At 47.9% G+C, this 17,059-nt stretch overlaps 2 protein-coding genes across 3 annotated transcripts in view; one reads left to right on the forward strand and one right to left on the reverse strand.

Moving 5' to 3' along the window:
• The first annotated feature begins 1,738 nt into the window (after window positions 1-1,738).
• Window positions 1,739-17,059, forward strand: part of Zmat4 (zinc finger, matrin-type 4) — a 374,900-nt gene continuing 359,579 nt past the window's right edge. For both annotated transcript variants that reach the window (XM_005410534.2, XM_013507717.1), the window contains exon 1: window positions 1,739-2,039. The gene's annotated coding sequence lies outside the window, so the exon portion shown is untranslated. The remainder of the gene's footprint in view (window positions 2,040-17,059) is intronic.
• On the reverse strand, window positions 1,756-16,274 carry LOC106147261. Its single transcript, XM_013507723.1, has 5 exons — window positions 16,043-16,274; window positions 15,391-15,422; window positions 14,802-14,886; window positions 3,607-4,003; window positions 1,756-2,090 (listed from the first exon to the last, which is right to left on the reverse strand). The coding sequence occupies exons 3-5, from the start codon at window positions 14,859-14,861 to the stop codon at window positions 1,756-1,758; spliced, it is 792 nt and encodes a 263-aa protein (XP_013363177.1). The 5' UTR covers window positions 14,862-14,886; window positions 15,391-15,422; window positions 16,043-16,274.

Genomic DNA, 17,059 nt, shown 5'->3' on the forward strand with positions numbered 1-17,059 from the left:
ATTTCACCACTGCACTTTTGTAGGAATTCCACTTTGTGAGTAAGATAGAAAACAAATATTTTGCTCTATGTTTTGCCCTAGTTTTTGATTCCTAATATATAGTCACTTTCCTTTTAGCCATACTAGATTTGAAAAGTCATTATGGAAATAATTGCATTTTTTGAGGTGATGCCCCACAAGAAAAATGTACATCCTGTCCCTTTTCATTCCCTCCAAGTGCTGGAAGGAGAAGGAGGGCACTGAGTGAAGAGCTGCCTTGATTTCCAGAGGCAAAACAGAGGTACTGAGAGCCTGAAGGGGTTTCTGGAGCTGCAAGTCTTCAGTGTTTAGTCCTGAATATTTTGCTCCTGGACTTTAGGATGGGCTTCCTCCCCACTCTGCCCAGCTAGGTACCATCACAGCGGGAAATTGTTCCAGGAGGCTCAGAGCTGTGCACACTTTATGCTTTGAACTGGGTTTTATTGGTTTGACCACTTATTGAGTGTTAGGTGCTGTTTTGTGGAGTTATAAAGTTAGGATTGATTCCATCTCTGTCTTTACTGAGCTCAGGGCACATTTAGGGAAGCCATACATGCACTCATGAGAACAGAAACTCCCTGTACAAGGGGTGGACATACCACTTGCTGTTAGGTGTTCAGGCCCTGGGTAGGGGCAGAGCAGGAGTGGAACTGCAGCTTTGTCAAAGATTGGCATCGCAGGATGGGCAGATTGGATAGCTAATTTTTTACTAACCTGACACTTGATTTTGTTTTTCTTTCCTTTGTCTTTTTTTCTTTTTCTTGTCCTGGGGATGGAATCCAAGGCTTTGTGCACGGTAGGCAGTTGCTCTAACCCTGAACTACACTCACAGCCTTTTAAAGCACTTTTAAGGCTATTATTTTTTTTCCTAATAAATTTTGCCCCCAAGTTTTGTTCTTTCTTTGTGGTAAACAGATATATTAACCTGGTGTGAAAAGTCAAAACTTGGGCTTTATGCGTCTTTGATAGACAAGGAAAAGTGAAGCAGTGCGGGCTGCGGAGGTTGGCTGCCGGTTCCTTGCTCTGGCTGATACTGTGAGTCTGACCAATTAACTGAAGCCTAGACAGAATGAGGGAGAGTTGAACGTCCCTCCCCAAAGAATGCCTGTCCTCCCCGCCCTCCTGTGAGGCTACTGAGAAACTCTAGACTTTATGCACTTTAAGAACAGCTTTTGTGAGACTCTCCAGAAGGGTGCAAAGGGAAATCATCTAAGGTGGGGGTGTTAACCCGACCACACACTAGGAATCCATAGGTAAAATCCAGGAAAGGTTCGGAACATGTTCTCCCAAACAATCTAAAGTGACCTTCACATGCCCTCCAGGGTGTAAAAACATCACTCTATTGCTTCAGCCCTCAACTTGCTCTGCTTTCCTCAGCCTGTCTGACACCCGCAGGAACCCCGCGGTTATAATTCTCTCTGCCTTCAGGAACATTTACCAGGAAGGCCAGAAAATTGTTGCTATGGGCTCTGTTTTGAGGAAGTTAAAACGCTGGAGAAAGAATCTGATTGCTTGATAGCTCTTTCTCTCTCTCTCTCTCTCCCCTTCTCTCCCTCCCTCCTTTCTTCTCCCTCCCTTCCTCCTTCTCCCTCTCCCTCTCCCTTTCGCCCTCCCCACCTCTCCTACTCTCCTCCCCTCCCCTTCCTCCGCTGGGCTCCCGTGCTGGCCCCACACAGGCCCGGAGGAAAAGAGCCTTACAGGTTGTCAATGAAACATGGAATTATTTCCTTTGATGGCTTAGATAATAGTAGGAGCCAAAGCAATGAGTGAGGTCGGCAGAGACCAATGCAGTCCTGCCCGGGGCTGGAGAGCCAATCGCAGGAGCAGAGGGCGGGGCGTCGGCGCCAGCAGATAATTGCTAAGTGCATCGCTAGCACAGTTGGTCCAAGCTGCTGAAAGGTCTGGTCGCAGAGACAGGAACGCGTAATCCTCAGCGTGCTCCAGTGCTCCATCCGGACAGCATCTTCCCACCTCGGCAGGGCATCGAGCCTGGGGACCACAGCCCCCGCTCTTCTGACAAGGTACCTCTACCCACATCCCCGGGGTGCTGCTCGCTTGTCCCTTCTCGGTGGCTGCAGGTTAGCAGAGGTGGAGGATTTCAGAGAAGAAAAGTTTAGGGGAGGAAATGTGGCAAAGGTGGAAATTCATTGCCTTTTGTTGGGAGGAAAACAAGCCAACAATTTGGAAAACTTCTAAGCTTGCCAGTAACTGGGTTTGTTTACTACTCTTAATTAGCTGTGTTCAGGTCTGTCAAAAATCCATCTGGTCTTCCGCATGGTTGGGGTGCAGGCTAGGATTTGCTGGCCGAAGGAAGGAGGACCTCAGGACCGCGAACTGTTTCCCAGACCCCAGGATAATGTGACTGTCCCTGAGAAGCTGGTCTGAGAATCGTGACTGGTTGGTCAGGTTTTGCACCACAGGGTCTGCTGTTCTGTACTACATTGACCTGCCTTCCCCAAAGTACTGTGACCTTCAACTTGAGTCCTTCTTCAAACTTCTGTCTCTTTCTCCCTCTTACCCCTTGACCATTCTTTCTTTGTTCATTTTGTGTGGTGGAAGAAGAAATTTCTTGGGGCGAGGGGGCCTGTCCTGTTTGACCCGGTCAGCTTCTGGGTGCCATACAACTTGTGGAGAAACTGACACAACCGTTCAGAGGAAGAAAAATCACTTCATTGCTTAGCTCCCCTAAACTCTGCAACGTTTTCCCGGTTTGGTGTGCCCTGAAAAAATGGGGATGGACCTGAATTCTAGCCTGTGCACAGCTCATACCTGTGCTGGAGTTGCATGGAGCCCTGAGCGTCCCAGCTCCTCTGGGAGGTGGAGGCGGGTGGTGGGACATCTAGCTGCTGGGCGCTGGCTCTGTCTAGGTGCTCAGGTTGAGCAGGTTCGCAGGTGTGGCAGAAAGATGGAGCTGAAGTCCCCATCCATACTGCCTCTGGTGACTGCTTTGAGTAGAAAAGCTCATCATGGCAGGCAGCTGGTTCAGCGGAGCAGCATCCTTGAATATTCTTCATTGTGGGACCAAAAGAGTATGACCGCTTTTGGGGTGGGTGATATGACATAATATGACACTCCTGTTTGGTCCCAGAGAAAACTCCTTTCCTCCAGTTTCTCCCACAGGCAGTGTTAGGTGGACCTTCAGGAAGCAGTGTGCCCATGGGGGAGAAGGTAATGCACTTAGCCTTGAACTTCTTCCTCCTTTCATGCAAGCTCCTGTGTTTGTGCTGCACACCACTTTCCCAGGTGTGTGGCTGACTGCACCTACTGAATACTCTGAAGCTGCCAGTCCCTGTCTGGTGTCACAAGCCCTGAAGCTTTGAGATGGGTGAGAGTCAGGTGAATTTCCACCCTTCCCTGCAGCTGGGAAGTCCTGCCTAGTGAATGTTCTGGGAAGGACGCTCCTGCGCCACCTCTCCCCTGTGACACCCTTCCCGCTGAGGTGCAGATGGCAGTCTGGATTCTCTAGCTCCTTCACTTTTTAATTCTTTTTTTTTTTTTTTTTTTTTTTTACCACCACATACAACAGGTTCTTCTCCACCTCCTTTAGGAAGCTATTTTGGATGGGAACTGTTATTATGGAAGCTCTACTCACAGTGGTTAAAAAAAAACAGGTGCCTGACTGTTTTGTTTTTGTTATTGTTAGTGAGGATGCGGTCAGCCTTCTCTTCAGCATACTCTCCCCTGACAGTCCACAAAGCAAACTTGCAGCCCTGCACATTATGATCTCTCTGTGTTTGGAACTAGTAGTAGAAATTGAACTTTTCTTGGCTGTTGGGAGGGTTGAATGCAGAACCTTGTCCTTGGTGGTCTTTCTACAGTGCATGGCCCCTGGAGACCCCAGGAGGACAGCACCCAGCTCTTGAAAGCAGGCCCCTTGGTGTTCCTGAAGACGACAATACATTAGAAAGTTCTTTTGAGCTTGATAAGACCAGGAACTGGGAGTAGAGCTGGGGGTCCCTTTATTTGATCCTGATCTCCTCGATTTCTGTTTAGATAGAGAACATTAAAAGTAAGACATTTAAAACAGCTTCTGAATGGTGACTCATGCACAGAGGGAAAAGGCTGGTGGGGGGAGGGAGCCCAGGGAGCTTTAAGAAGTACAAGTGGGACACACTGGAGTGCTTGATTTCTTCCTCTGCCTCCTCCTCATTCTTCTTCCTTGTATTTCCCCATTTGGAACAGAGATCATTAAAATAACAACTTAAGCTAAAAAAAGGGAGATGGGGGGACATAGGAACCAAAGCATAACTGACAAAATGCAAAACACCATCATCACAGCTTCACCTTGGATAGAGTAGGGTGTGAAGCACAGCTCTTCTGCTTGTGATCCAGCTTGGAGAGTCATTCACTGGTGTTAGGCTGATGAACTCGTGAAGATGGGCGCCTGTTTGTATATGAAGGCACTGACTGATGTTTAGGAAATTGAATTTGTCACTTGTCACTTCTTCAGGCATGATAGCTTTAGCTAGGACCCCGGGTAAGCCCTGGCCAGAGGTCTAGCATGACCTCCTCCCCACTGGCCAGCCAGGACTTCTGGCATTTACCAGTGTGCTGTGGAGGATTGCAGCTTTCTGCTCTCCCCCGCCCAGTGCAAGTTAGCTGACAACTAGGAGTCCCATCCCTGCTTTCTGGATCCCATCTCCATCACCCTCCCTGTCCTCCCTTTTCATCATAAACACATCAATAAGTAATCTCTGTGCCAACCTGCTTTGATCTTGTCATTTTGCGGCCATTTTGCTGTTAAAGAAAACTGGCCCCGAAATAAGATTGAAAACGTATTAACATTTCTGTCAGAATTGCCTTTTGTCTTCTATTTTTAAATTTAATTTTGTGGTTTTGTGGAAATCAGATAAGTACCCTCATTGGGTTAGGCGCTTTGGGGAACACTGTCGGGGTACCTGATGCCTTTTCCTCCTTGCCTGGCTGTGTGAGTTTGCCAGCTGTCCTGGAGAGGGTGGTCTGGAGCCTTGCAGCAATCAAAAGCATCCCCAGAAGTTGATGAAGTTGGAGCACAGTGTGCCCTGTGTATTTAGAGTGGGGAGAAGACTGTTTTGAAAGCCAGCTTCTGAATATATATATCTATTCACCACTCTATTCTTGTCCTCCTCCATTCTTCATTTAGGAAAATTTCATAGGCAAAATTATGAGTAAATAGTTGATGTGACTCACTCTTCCTTACACTCACATACTCCTCCTTTCTCCCCCTGGGGAGCCGTTTCACCTTGAAACAGGTAACTGAATAATACTCAGTTATTACCCAATCTGATAGGCAGGTATCCATCTCTTGTCGCCTTCCCTGCTCATTCCTACTGTCATTTAAGGGCATCCTGGGGTGAAGACTTACTTTTGTATGCCCTGCTCACTTCCCTTTGGGAAGAGTTAAGCAGGATACCTTAGAAATGCTGGAATATCGTGCTCACGAGAGCCTGCCCGGTGGGAGCAGTGAGGTAATCCTCTCACCAAGTTCAGTTCTGCTGCAGACCTCACAGGAGCACCTGGGGTGCAGCTGACCTGGCAGGGCTGCCAGTTGATGTGTCTGAGCAGGGGCGTTTTCTGTGCCTGGGGACCCCCACCAGCTGAAGCCATATCCCCTGCAGTCCGTTTGCAGCCAGGACTGACCTTGTAAACACCAGCAGACAGTGCAGTTTGTCTGTCATTCCAGCTTCTTTGTTCTTTGTTCTCTTCTCATCCTGAATCTACTGATAGTTGGAAAAGACTAAATATCAAATCTAATTTCTTGTATTAAGGTATGAAAGTTAAAACTAATAATACTAGTGCCACTTGCAGAGGTATTTGGTTTTTTTTTTTTTTTACTTTATTTCCTCCTTTATTTTTGTGGTGTTGAGGTTGGAACCCAGAGACTCGCCCACGCTAGGCAAGCACTGTAACACAGAGCTCTACTCTCAGTCTGATATTTGAGTTTTTAGTGGAAATCAAAGGTGTGAGAAGTGGAAATTCAGGCATCTGCTAGTGGACACAGGAAGACAGAATATGTGTCAGGACAGTGCTAGGAAACTGCCCCTTTGCTTCTCAGTGCATGGTGGTTCTGTTCTGCCCAAGTAGAGGACAGGACATACTGAGGCTGCAGGTGTTGTGCAGTCCTGGGGATGTGGTGGCTTGATCCAGACCCTTCAGATTTCACCTTGAGATTTCTGACTTTTGACTTGCTCTTTCTGACTTTCAGCTTCATCCTATGTAAAGCCCAGGGCCTAAACTGTGTTCATTTTGGTCCCCTTTTGCTTTGACCTCTCTGGATCTGGCCACAGAGTCCTCCATCCCGTCATAGATGCTACAGATCTGGAAAGGTGTGGAGCTCTCAGAGCATCTTCCAGTGTGAGCCACGGTGACCAGTGATGCTTGGGAGACAGAATCCTTAAGGGCAGGTCAGAAGGAGTGGTGGATGCTATGCCAGAAGAAAAACAGGCTGAGGGTGATGTCATAACTGATTTTGGTTTAGGAGAGGATGTTATACGGAGGATGGCAACCAGCTGTTCTCCATCTCCAGTAAGGATTGAACGAGAGAAAATAGACAGAAATTGCAGCAGATGGACTTAGATTAGGTATGAGGAAGAATTTTCCATCAGCAAGAGTTTGTGAAAAGGGAAGGTTGTGGAGATCTGTGATGATCTTCAGGAGTGGTTAAGTGAAGGTTTGGACACTGGAGGAGGAGCCAGAGGACTGTGCAGAGGTAAAGGCAGGGTCAGAGCCTCAGGATCCATACCCTGTCTTGAAGAGGCTCAATTTCATTTCTCCAAAACCTTGCCACCTTCCTGTGGTTATGAAGGGGCTGAAGATGTGTGGGGAGTGAGGAAGGAATGCAGACAGCCCGCTGTGCCCCTGGGTGTGGAAGCCCAGCATGGCCCTTGTGCTGCTTTTCTGGGCAGGTCCTGTATATGGCTCAGGATCTCCTACTCAGTCTCATCTTTCATTCCCACGAGTGGCCAGTGAGGCCCGCAGAGGGGAGAGGGTTTGGCTTGGTCACACAGTCACCAAATGGCAGAACTGGACCAGCGTTCAGGTTCTTCTCCCGAGTCAGGGTCACCAGCTTTGTAGCTCCTCTCTTCTGATTCTGAATTGGATTGATTGTTTGCTTTTCTTGCTCCTGGTTTATGTGTAACCAAGTGGCAAGATGGGGACATTTGCAGGTGGGCAGTCTTTCTAGGATGTGGCTGAGGGAGACTGTGTTCTGCTCCAGCCTCTTCATTTGCCCAAGAACCTGAAAACCCTTCCTCCTCTGCGTGGGTTGCAGAGCCTGGCTGGGCCGGTTGGTAGGGGTATGCACCAGAATATAGAACCCAGAGAGGGACTGGTAGGGCAGGGAGCAAGTGTAAGAGAAATGTGAAAAATATGAACAATTTGTAAGGTGAAATAAGAGGTCCAAGGCACATTAGTGAATAGAGTCAAGGGCTGCATATGAGGGGTGGGGCTGTCCAGAGAAGGGTGCAGCCTGCAGGGCCTGGAGTGTGCTCTGCTAGGGCCCAAAGCTTGGCCCTAGGTGGGCTCAGAAGGGGCCCTAGACCCCCAAGAATGAGGCAGCTGCTGTAGGCAGCTTTGCTCAGCAGTTGTTGAGGCACCTAGGAAGCAAGGTGAATGGGTGAAACAAATTCCACAGAATAAATCCAGAGTTTGTGTGTGGCCCCTGAGCAAAAGGCAAGCAGACAGTCCTAGGTGTGTGCTGGGTTGGCATCCAGAGCTCATCGGGGAGTGCTTAGTGGAGAAGGCATGGCCCTTTCTCCCACAGCCTGCTGGGTACCCACAACCAAAGGTATCTTCTAGCAAGAACTATAGCTTCTCTTGCAGGGTCTTGTATGACCTGCAAAAGCCTCAGCCCCAGAGGCAGCAGAGCAGAGAAATAACTGAGACAGAGCTGTGGAAGAGCCAGAGAGGGATAAAGTGAGAGAGAAAGGGAGAGAGAAGGTTTTGTGGGCACCAGGGGCTGGGGCCAGACTGGGAAGAGGAAGGGAAGCGAGGCAAGGAAGGATGGGCCAGCACACAGGAGGTGGAAATCAAGGGCCTATGGGCCCCGTGTGCAGGTGGGGACCCTGGAGGAAAACTTCCAGGGTTCACCCAGGAGGTGCTTGTGGTATGTCCTTGCCAGTCGCAGTGGTACTCAGCTGAGTTCGCACTCTGTCCTCACTTTTGATATTACAGATTATAAAGGAAAACAGTGAGCTGTAGGAAGTGAAGCAGAGATATATTCTGGATATGTGTTTACTGAGGTTGTCCTCTGTGGGGTGGCCTCCTGGAGCATGGAAACCCGAGTATGAGCTGAGCCTAATAGGATTCGCCCAGAGGGTGGGGCAGAGGTGGTGAGAGCTGAGCCAATCTGCAGGAAACAGTGGATCTGTCAGTAATGCAGTACCTGGTGTCACTGAATCTGAACATACCAGATAGGTAGGGTGTGGTGCTCATCACAGGGCAAGAGACTAGCTGGGCAAACCAAGGGACAGAGGTTGTAGACAGGAAATGACAAGCCACACTTGTACCTAGGAACTGCAGTTTGAGTAGTTGTGGAGTTGCAAAGTGGAGAGCAGGGTTTTGGAGGGCCTAAAAGGCAGGGCCTAGCCTGAGACAGGGGCCTGTTCAGAAATAATTTGCTGTTGCCCAGGTAAGAAATGAGGACCCAGAGGAAGACATGGCCGTGGGGAGCGGAAGGGACAGCATCAAAGGGCAACATTCTGACTTAGTAAGTCACACTAGATAGGGCAAAAATGAAGAAGAATTATTCATTCCCGGGAGGACAGGCTGACAGCTGACACAGAAGGTCACACTGTTAGATAACAGCAGCATCCCCACTAGGAGACAGGAGGAGAGGAAGTTGGTTGAAACTGCAGGAAAAGGATATAAGTGAGACATTAGAATTAATGTTTTAATGGCAGGGATTGTGAAACATGGGGGCAAGGTCGTCAAAAGAGGTTGTAGACTAATTCTCTTTTTCCTCAGAGTATTAACTAAAATTGGTCTTTTCTCTGATAGAAGAGTGAACAAAGAATGTGAGTAGGTACACGCAAAAGAAATAAGTGGCCAGGACATTATGTAACAGTGCCTAAACTCACTTGTAGTTAACATGTGAAATCAAGTCCAAAATGTCGTTACCCACCTAACAGATTAGCAAAAATGGACAATGATATCCTATCTAGCATTGTTAGGATGTTGTTAGGAATGGACATTTTTAGACTTGCTGGCAGGAAGATAATTTGTAAACATCACAGACATGTCTCAAAAATATACTCTTTGAACCAATAAGCAGTTCCTCTTCTAGGAAGTTATCCTAAGGAAATAATCAGAGATGTGCAACATAGTTCTAATCAAGGACAGTCCTTTCAACATTATTCATTATAACAAAACATTGCATGGGGGGCATTAATTAAATCTAATATGGTTCATCCATAAATGGAAATTGAGGAAGCTATTAAAATTGCATTGAATAATATATAAGAATGTGGGAACATGCTAATGATCTATATTAAGTAAATATATAAAGGTAAATAAAGTGTAATTGTGGTTGAAATAAAAGATATATGTGGTCCTGAAAAGTGGAACAGATGACAATATGTCAAAATCTTTGCAGTGGTTGTCACTGGGTTCTAGGAAACACCTAATTTTTAATTCCTCTAAACTTTTTATATTTTTCAAATTTCTTACAGGAAACATTATTGTGCAATTCAGAAAATATGCTTTTTAAATTAGTCATTTTATCCACTCATGTTCAAGCTGCAAGCTTCAAGCTGTATGTAACAAAGGGTTAGGCTTGATGTTCCTCACTGAGATGGTGAGATTCGATGAGTGCGAGATAACGCAAGTGTGTCTAGGAAATCCAGCAAGTGCCAGCCTTGCCATCAGTAAGGGCTGAGAGTGGCATCGCTGGTCCTTGTCCCTTCCTATCACCTCACACCCCTGCCACCAGTACCATGTCATGACATGACTTTCCATGTCAGTTCCTCTTAGCTGTTCTGGGGCACATTTCCCTGCCTCCTATACATCTGCTCATTTCACAAGCAGAGAAGGAAGTCCAAGCTCAGGGCAGCTGACTTGACCAGGGTCTCACAGCTAGTGAGTGGCATTGCCAGAGGCCATGCTGTTTGCGGAGTGGGCTGTGCTGCAGGGCTCCACCAGCTCTGGAGGGGCTGGTGGATTTTCACAGGAAGGTATGCAGCTGTGCCCTCCATAGTTCAGGTGAAGTCAGTGGCTGATGTCTGTCCCCTTTATAGTAGGGCTCTCTAGAGGCAGTTCTGTGGGCCGGCCTCCTGACAAGTGCTTCATTTGTTACTGCTTTTCCGGAATGCATTTGCTTCCCGCTGTGGTTTTCTTAGTTGCATAAACTCTGGGCAGCCTGAGACAGCCTGCCCTGGGTGGAAGTCACAGCTGGCTGGCTCCATGATGCGTACTGGGGCCACATGGGGGCTCTGGGGCGCCTTCCCACAGCAGGACAGGTGGCAACCCTGATGGGCACACCCTTGGGGCTTTCGCAGGCTTAATTGGGAAAAGTGGTCAGCCCTGCTGGGACACGGGCAGGACGAGGAGCAGTGTGGACTGCATGGATGATTTGCTGCTCTATTTATTTTAATAATAACTCAAAATTTGAGTGATGTTTGTATTCAGAAGCCTCAGAGGTGGGCAGGGAAGGTGCTGTTTTCTCCATTTGCAGAGGAAGAAATGGATACCCACAGGCACAGTTGCTCTGCTTTGTTTCTAAGGGCAGCAGGCACAGGTACCAAGCGTGGAATGGGCCACAGTTTTGCTTGAAGCTTTTGCCCTGCCTCCCAATCAGCAAGGCCCTCCTGGTGGCCTGTGTGTCTTGGGCAAAGCAGGGCTGTGGAATGTGTACTTTGTGACTCGGGTGGCTCTTGGGGAGCAAACAGCAGTGCCCTTATGATGATCCTGAGCATAATGGTGTGTTCTCTGAGCCCTGGGACATTAGGCAGAGCAGGTACTGAGGAAGGGGGGTGTCACTGAAAGCAAGAGTTGTCTCAGATGTGCTCACAGGCCAAGGATCCTGAACACCAAATGATGCGGGCTGTGGATGGCAGGAGAGGCATTCTCAGCCCATGTGGAGGTCTGGGGCCAAAGCCTGCATGGTTGGTTTAGGCTGCTGATGGGCTGCGGGACTGCACTGAGAGTGATGGTGAGAGATGCCCCTCTCATCATTTTCCCTTTCTTTTGGGACATTCCTTCTTCTGGAGAGACGGGACAGTGTGGCTGTGAGAGGAGTGTGGCGGGGCGGGCAGGAGCAGCAGAGATGGGCCTGTGGGTCTCATGGGCTTCTCTCCTGTGATCTCCCTGGGTTCTGCTCCTTGGAAACTGGTTGCCCTGCAGGGTTCCAGGAAGGAGAGAGGAGAGTCATGATGTTGCTGCTCTGCCCTCCTTCCTTCCCTGTCCAGAGTCCCAGGGTTTCCAAATGTGGGACAAAGAGGGAAAACTTATGAGATCAAGGGAAAGAAAATACTTAAAAAATTGGAGCAGAGTAGAGATGAGCTAATGACCCCAGAGGGTTGTTTAGATATGGAAGAGTAACTTTAAATGACCATAACGCTTTTTTAAATTGTAAATTATCGATGTTTAAATGTGATAACAGAAAAGAAAGAAGGGAAGAAAGGAAAAAAAAGGAAAAGAGAGAGAAATCAGTGGATTGCCTTTGACTTCAGATTTTTAAACACTGTTCATTACTGACCTTTTACAGGCACACGGTGGCTAACACTGCAGCGAGTGGCCAATTCCTAACCCTGTGTGCTGTCTGTTGGGCCCTACCAAGATCACCCACCGTGAGGCTCTGTGGTCAGGATTCTCTGCTGGTGACAAGGAGGGCCTAGAGGGGTGTGGGGATGAGATGAGGCTGGGGCACTGCTCTGTGTACCTCCAGAGACACCCCTGCTTCAGCCCGCCTCACCTGATCACAGATAAGCTCTGCAGAAGGGCGCTGGTAACGCGGTCCCTTTTCTGCAGGGACTGGCTTGCTTCCTTCCTCAGAACAGTTCAGCAAGTCTGTGTGTGAGTCTTGGGAAGCTCTGCCTTTTGATTTCTCCATAATGCAACAATATGCTTCTCTCCCACGTCTTTTCATTTCCTTCATGGGATACATAGACTTCTGACACTTTAGGTGTTCATTTAGTCACTGCTCCATATTTTGGGAGTGGACAGGCACACTTCTGAGCTTTGAGAATCCAGCAGTGCACACAACTGACCCAGGTGCTGTCTGCTGTGAGCTTAGACTTCAGTCCAGGAGACCAAGGGCAAACATGTCAGAAAACCTGCCAGAGGGCTGATCAGTACATTGGAGAAAATGAAGTTGAGCAAGGGAAATGGGGTCTGTGCCTGGGAGGAAGTCTCCAGGAAAAGGGCCTTGCCCAGCAGTAACACTCAGGCAGAGATCTGGACGTGTGGTGTGGGGTCCATGTGGACATGTGGGGACAGCAGTGCAGGCTAGAAAAAGTCTCTAAGTTGACCCTGATAGAGCTGTCAGGAAGAGCAGCCTCGCAGTAACACTGTCTGTGACGTGAAGGCATTGCTCTGGCTACTGTGTGACGGCCACACTGTAGGGGCCCTGTGCAGGCAGAGGCCAGCCGGGTGACAAAGGTCCTGGAGAAGGAAGACCGGGCTTGGATTAAGGTTGAGGAGGGAGGGGGCAATGGGCAAATTCAGGATTTGTTTGGGAGGAGGAGACATCAGAAAGTGCTAGTGGCTTGAACATGGGGTCTGAGGGAAAGGTAGCATTCAAGGATGGTTGAAAGGCTTTGGCAAGAGATGGAAGAGACTGAAAGGAGCACATAAGGCAGTGCAGGAACTGGAAGCAAGGAGCTTGTCTTTGGAAGTGTGAGACATCTACATGAGGTAACTCCTGAATGGTTGGGCTGTGATCTAGATTTCAGAAAGGAAGTCTAACTAGAGAAGCCCTTTGGGGCTATCAGTGTACAGTGGTATTTAGGGTCACAGGGCCAAGGCACACCCCTACAGACCTAGTATAGGTACTAGAAGATAAAGATGAATCTTGAGAACTGAACTGTGTTTATATGTCTAGGGGAAGTGTTAGCAAACTTTTTCTTAAGGAGTCAGACAGTGAATACTTCAGGCTTTGCAGGCTGCATGATCTTTGCTGCAACTGCTCATCTTTGCCATGTGAACACCAAATCAGTCACAGATAATATGTAAATGAAGGAGCATAGCTGTGATCTAATCAAACTTTATAAACCAGCCACCTGGCCTATGGACCAAAGATTGCTGACTTTGGGTCTAGGACATTGAAGATGAACCACTGAAGGGTTCTGTTTTAGTTAGTCTTTTTTTTTTTTGTTTTCCTTTGCCAAAAATGCCTGAGATTGTTGACTTAAGGGAGAAAAGGTTTATTTGGGCTTATAGTTTTAGAGGTTTTTAGCTCATGGTCAGCAGGCTCCATCTCTCTTAGGGCTGTGATGAGACAGGAACAGCATAGCAAAAGGGTGTGGCAGAGGAGAGCTGCTCACCTCAGGTAGCCAGGAAGCAGTGAAAGAGGAGACAGCCAGCATGAGAGGAAGTCACTCCCCCAGGAGGCTCCTTCCTTCGGGTGGGCCTTGCCTTCTCACAGCCTGTTTAGCTGGGAGCTCTCAATGCTTTAGTCCGCTGATAGGGTCAGTGTTCCTGATCCAATCACTTCCGTAGTCTCACCTCTGAGCTAAGACACCTGGGGTCAAGCCTTTACTACATTAGTCCCTTGGAGTTACTTCATATTTAAACCAGAGCAGGCTCTGGGAAGGGGCTACTTTTTACACAGGGGTCCAAGCAAGACAGAACGTTGCCTCAGAAACTAAAGAGTGTTTTTTCAGAAGGAACCAGTGATGAGCTGGGCCAGATACCTCTGTATCTGGAGATGAGGTGTGAAAACTTAAGGTGAGCACCAAGGTGGCTGATGGTGAGGTGAGCTGGCAGCTGGGGAGAGCCTCACTGAGGTGGGTCACCGGGAGGAGTTGGTGATCACTCAGGTGAACAGCTCCAGGATGAGTGTTGTTGTAAAGGATGCAAAGAAATGAAATGCTAACTGGAGGAGTATGCAGGGTCAAACTCAGTGTTTTTCCAACAAAAATGGGAAGAATAACAATGCTATTGGGCACAAGATGGCGCAGGTACAGGCGGTGAGGTGGGTGGGGCCTTTGTGGGCTCCAGGACAGAGGCAGCAGGAAAAAGCAGCTGTTGGCTGAAGAGGTTCTAGGTGTGGATCAGGGTAGGGACTCCTCTGAGGTGCTTCATTTTTTGAGTGACATAGAGAATAAGATCAAGAGGCTCCAAAACAAAAGGGGGAAGAACCTGGGCCCAGCAGGACATGTGCCCCCCAAACAAAAGGGAGAGGGTTGGAGATGACAGCAGAGAGATTTCTGACTCTCTAAATCAAAATTAAAAGGCTTCTGCCATTGCTTTCACTGGAGCTTTTCACTGAAAAGGGGGCCCCATAAATTCTGAAGAGTTGTGACTGAATTAATAAGGCCAAAATGTGGGCATGGATGGAGAGGAACAAAATGGTTTTGGAGGATCCTGCAGGTCTGGACACCTACCAAGGAGGATTTTGTGGAAGGGAATTTTAAGAAACAGAACTATATTGCTAGGGTTACTAATGGTCTATCTAGAACTCAGACAGGAGAGAGAGCTACACAGCCCAACCGCCAGGCTTGGGGGATCTAAGGGAGATGCACTGTACTCAGTTTTCCCCCTAAAGCATTTTAAAGAGAAATCTTCCTATGAGACAAGAGGTAATAAAATGAAGGTTGTCTTTTCTAATTTTACCGTAAGAAATTATCTCAGGCAGAGAAGTAACTCACCCCAGGTGAGGGCAGAAGGCTGAAGAGTGGCCTGGGTTTGTGCCGTCTTTTTGCTAACATCAAGGAGGCAGGGAGAAGAAGAGACCTGGGAGAAGGGAAATGCTGGTGTGAGCTATGAGGAAACAGCATATTCCTTTATTCTACTTACATGTCTGCAGGGAAGAAAAAGGAAAATCAGGAGAAAGTAGGATTATAGGGAAGGAGAATGACATAGGGGCTTTGGAAAAGAGACCCAGCAAAGACCATGGAGCCAGCAGGAAACTAGCCTGGGCCTTTGTTCAGGGACTGCAGTGTCCACCACAAGGTGGGAAGTGCAGGTGTGTGTGGGAGCATAGTGTCGCTCAGGGGAGCCCCAGAAGGGCAACAGGAGACCCCACTTATGCCAGTGTGCTGTGAACATGGCCAGCAAGAGGGCTGGCCTCAGGTGGACCTGGGGATGGATGGACATGTGATTGTTACTAGATGCACCAGTGTGTGGAGAATTCTTCTTAGAGCCATCATGTGCTCACTCAGGGACTAGGGTTGTTGCAGTAGTGATATAAGCAATAAGGAGTTTGTGGCTCAGGACTGAGCAGTGGGGAAGACTCACCCATCTTCTCTTCCAATCTTGTTCCTGGGGTTCTTTTTGAGATAAATACAGAACAGGGAAGCACAGACATGTAGAGTTTATGTAACTCATGGCAGTTTCACAGACCTGGTTCAGCTGTCTGAATGGCTGCTCCAAACCTCAGTTTCCCAGCTCTAAAACACCTGCTATCTGTCTCAGAGGTTTGTTGTACTGATTACATGGAATTAGATTGGAAATATTCAGCATATTGTCTAAAATATATAGTGTTCAAAGGCCTGCAGTATGAAAGGTTATGGAGGTGACAGGGTGAGCCAGGCTTGTAGCGGGTCATGGACTACATGCAGTTGTGCTAGGGAGATACTAGAATGGTTAAAAATAGGATAAAATACCTGTTTTGGATTCTAAGCCCAGGAATGTCCTCCCAAATATTTCTAGTTAAGAATTTTGCATTCTTTGGAAGAAAGACAATGGAAAGGAACAAAGTAAGGTTGCCAAATAGTATAGCACCTTCAAAAAAAATCCTGGGGAGGAAACTCTGAGAGCTTCAAGAACCATAATATTGAGAGAGATTTAAAGGGGACCAAAAATCCCTGCAATGCTTAGAACAGCAGGAACATAGATTTCTCATACTAATCAAGTGATTTGTAGGAAAAATCTTATCCATCTCTCTAACCTGAGCTGAATCAAGCAAATGATTGCTCCAAGTTGCAGAGTGAGCTGTGAAGCAGTCACAGAGCTGGTTTACGATCCTGCGGAACTTTTCTGCAGCACAAATTCCTGGGCAAGCAGGTGACTTTAAAACATTGATGCCCTCATCCCTGGACTGCTTCCCTGGTCTGTGCAGGGTTCTGTGGGGCTCTGACCAGACCAGCTCTGGGCTTCTGGGACGCCCCTCCTCTGAGATGCTTTTGCTCCCTGAGGTGGAGGGAGTGTGGCACATTTCCTCTGGCCTCTGAGGAGCAGCTGTGATGGACAGTTGCTGGCCTGCTGATGCACTTAAGCATTGTGTTGTCACAGAGCTGTCTGGTCCTGAGTTATTTCCATTTCTGCATGAAGAGAACACATTGACTTCTCGCTCACTCTCCTGTTAGTGAAGGAGTGGATGTGCTGGTAGAATGAGCCCTTGTGAGAGCTGTTTTTCCAAAACTGTTTTTCTGAACTGTCCTGCACTGTTAGGCTTCCTACCACCTCTCCCAAGGATCATTTCTTTGACTTAACTGATATTTCCCAGTCCAGGTTTACACAAATTTCAGGACACTTTGCGCACTCTCCATAGGGGTGGGGTGAAGCTAGTTTAAAGCCTTTTCCATGTGTAGGTAAGGCACTGTGTCATTGTTAAGGGTTACAGGGAGATGGTGGCTGGGTTGGGCTGAGCCTGGGAAGAGTGAGAGGATGATGTGTGAATCCTGGCACAGTGCAGATGTCAAAACATCCACAGTGCCAGGCTTGTTTTTGTTTTTTTTTTTTTTTTTTTTTTTTTTTTTTTTTTTTTTTTCTCCGGTACCGGGAACCGAACTCACGACCTTGCGCTTGCCAGGCAAGCGCTTTTGCCGCTGAGCTAAATCCCCAGCCCCGCCAGGCTTGTTTTTGTACACAGGAAAATAAGTTTAGTCAGAAGGAAGAGAAACTACCACAGCTAAAAATACATGGGAAGGGGTTGGACTCCCTGAGCTGTCAGCATAGAACCATA

Source organism: Chinchilla lanigera, unplaced genomic scaffold (genome assembly GCF_000276665.1).
Source record: "Chinchilla lanigera isolate Chin_1 unplaced genomic scaffold, ChiLan1.0 scaffold00135, whole genome shotgun sequence".
In the NCBI taxonomy this organism is placed as follows: domain Eukaryota; kingdom Metazoa; phylum Chordata; class Mammalia; order Rodentia; family Chinchillidae; genus Chinchilla; species Chinchilla lanigera.

What these genes read in the sequence shown, in the direction of transcription:
- LOC106147261 (XM_013507723.1), bottom strand. Translation starts at nt 14,861, where the DNA reads ATGTTAGCAAAAAGACGGCACAAACCCAGGCCACTCTTCAGCCTTCTG. An exon ending in GCCTTCTGCCCTCACCTGGG is followed by an intron (nt 4,004 to 14,801) that starts GTGAGTTACTTC and finishes CTATCTAAACAG; the next exon opens with AAATCGAGGAGATCAGGATC. An exon ending in TTTTTTTTTAACCACTGTGA is followed by an intron (nt 2,091 to 3,606) that starts GTAGAGCTTCCA and finishes GCTAACCTGCAG; the next exon opens with CCACCGAGAAGGGACAAGCG.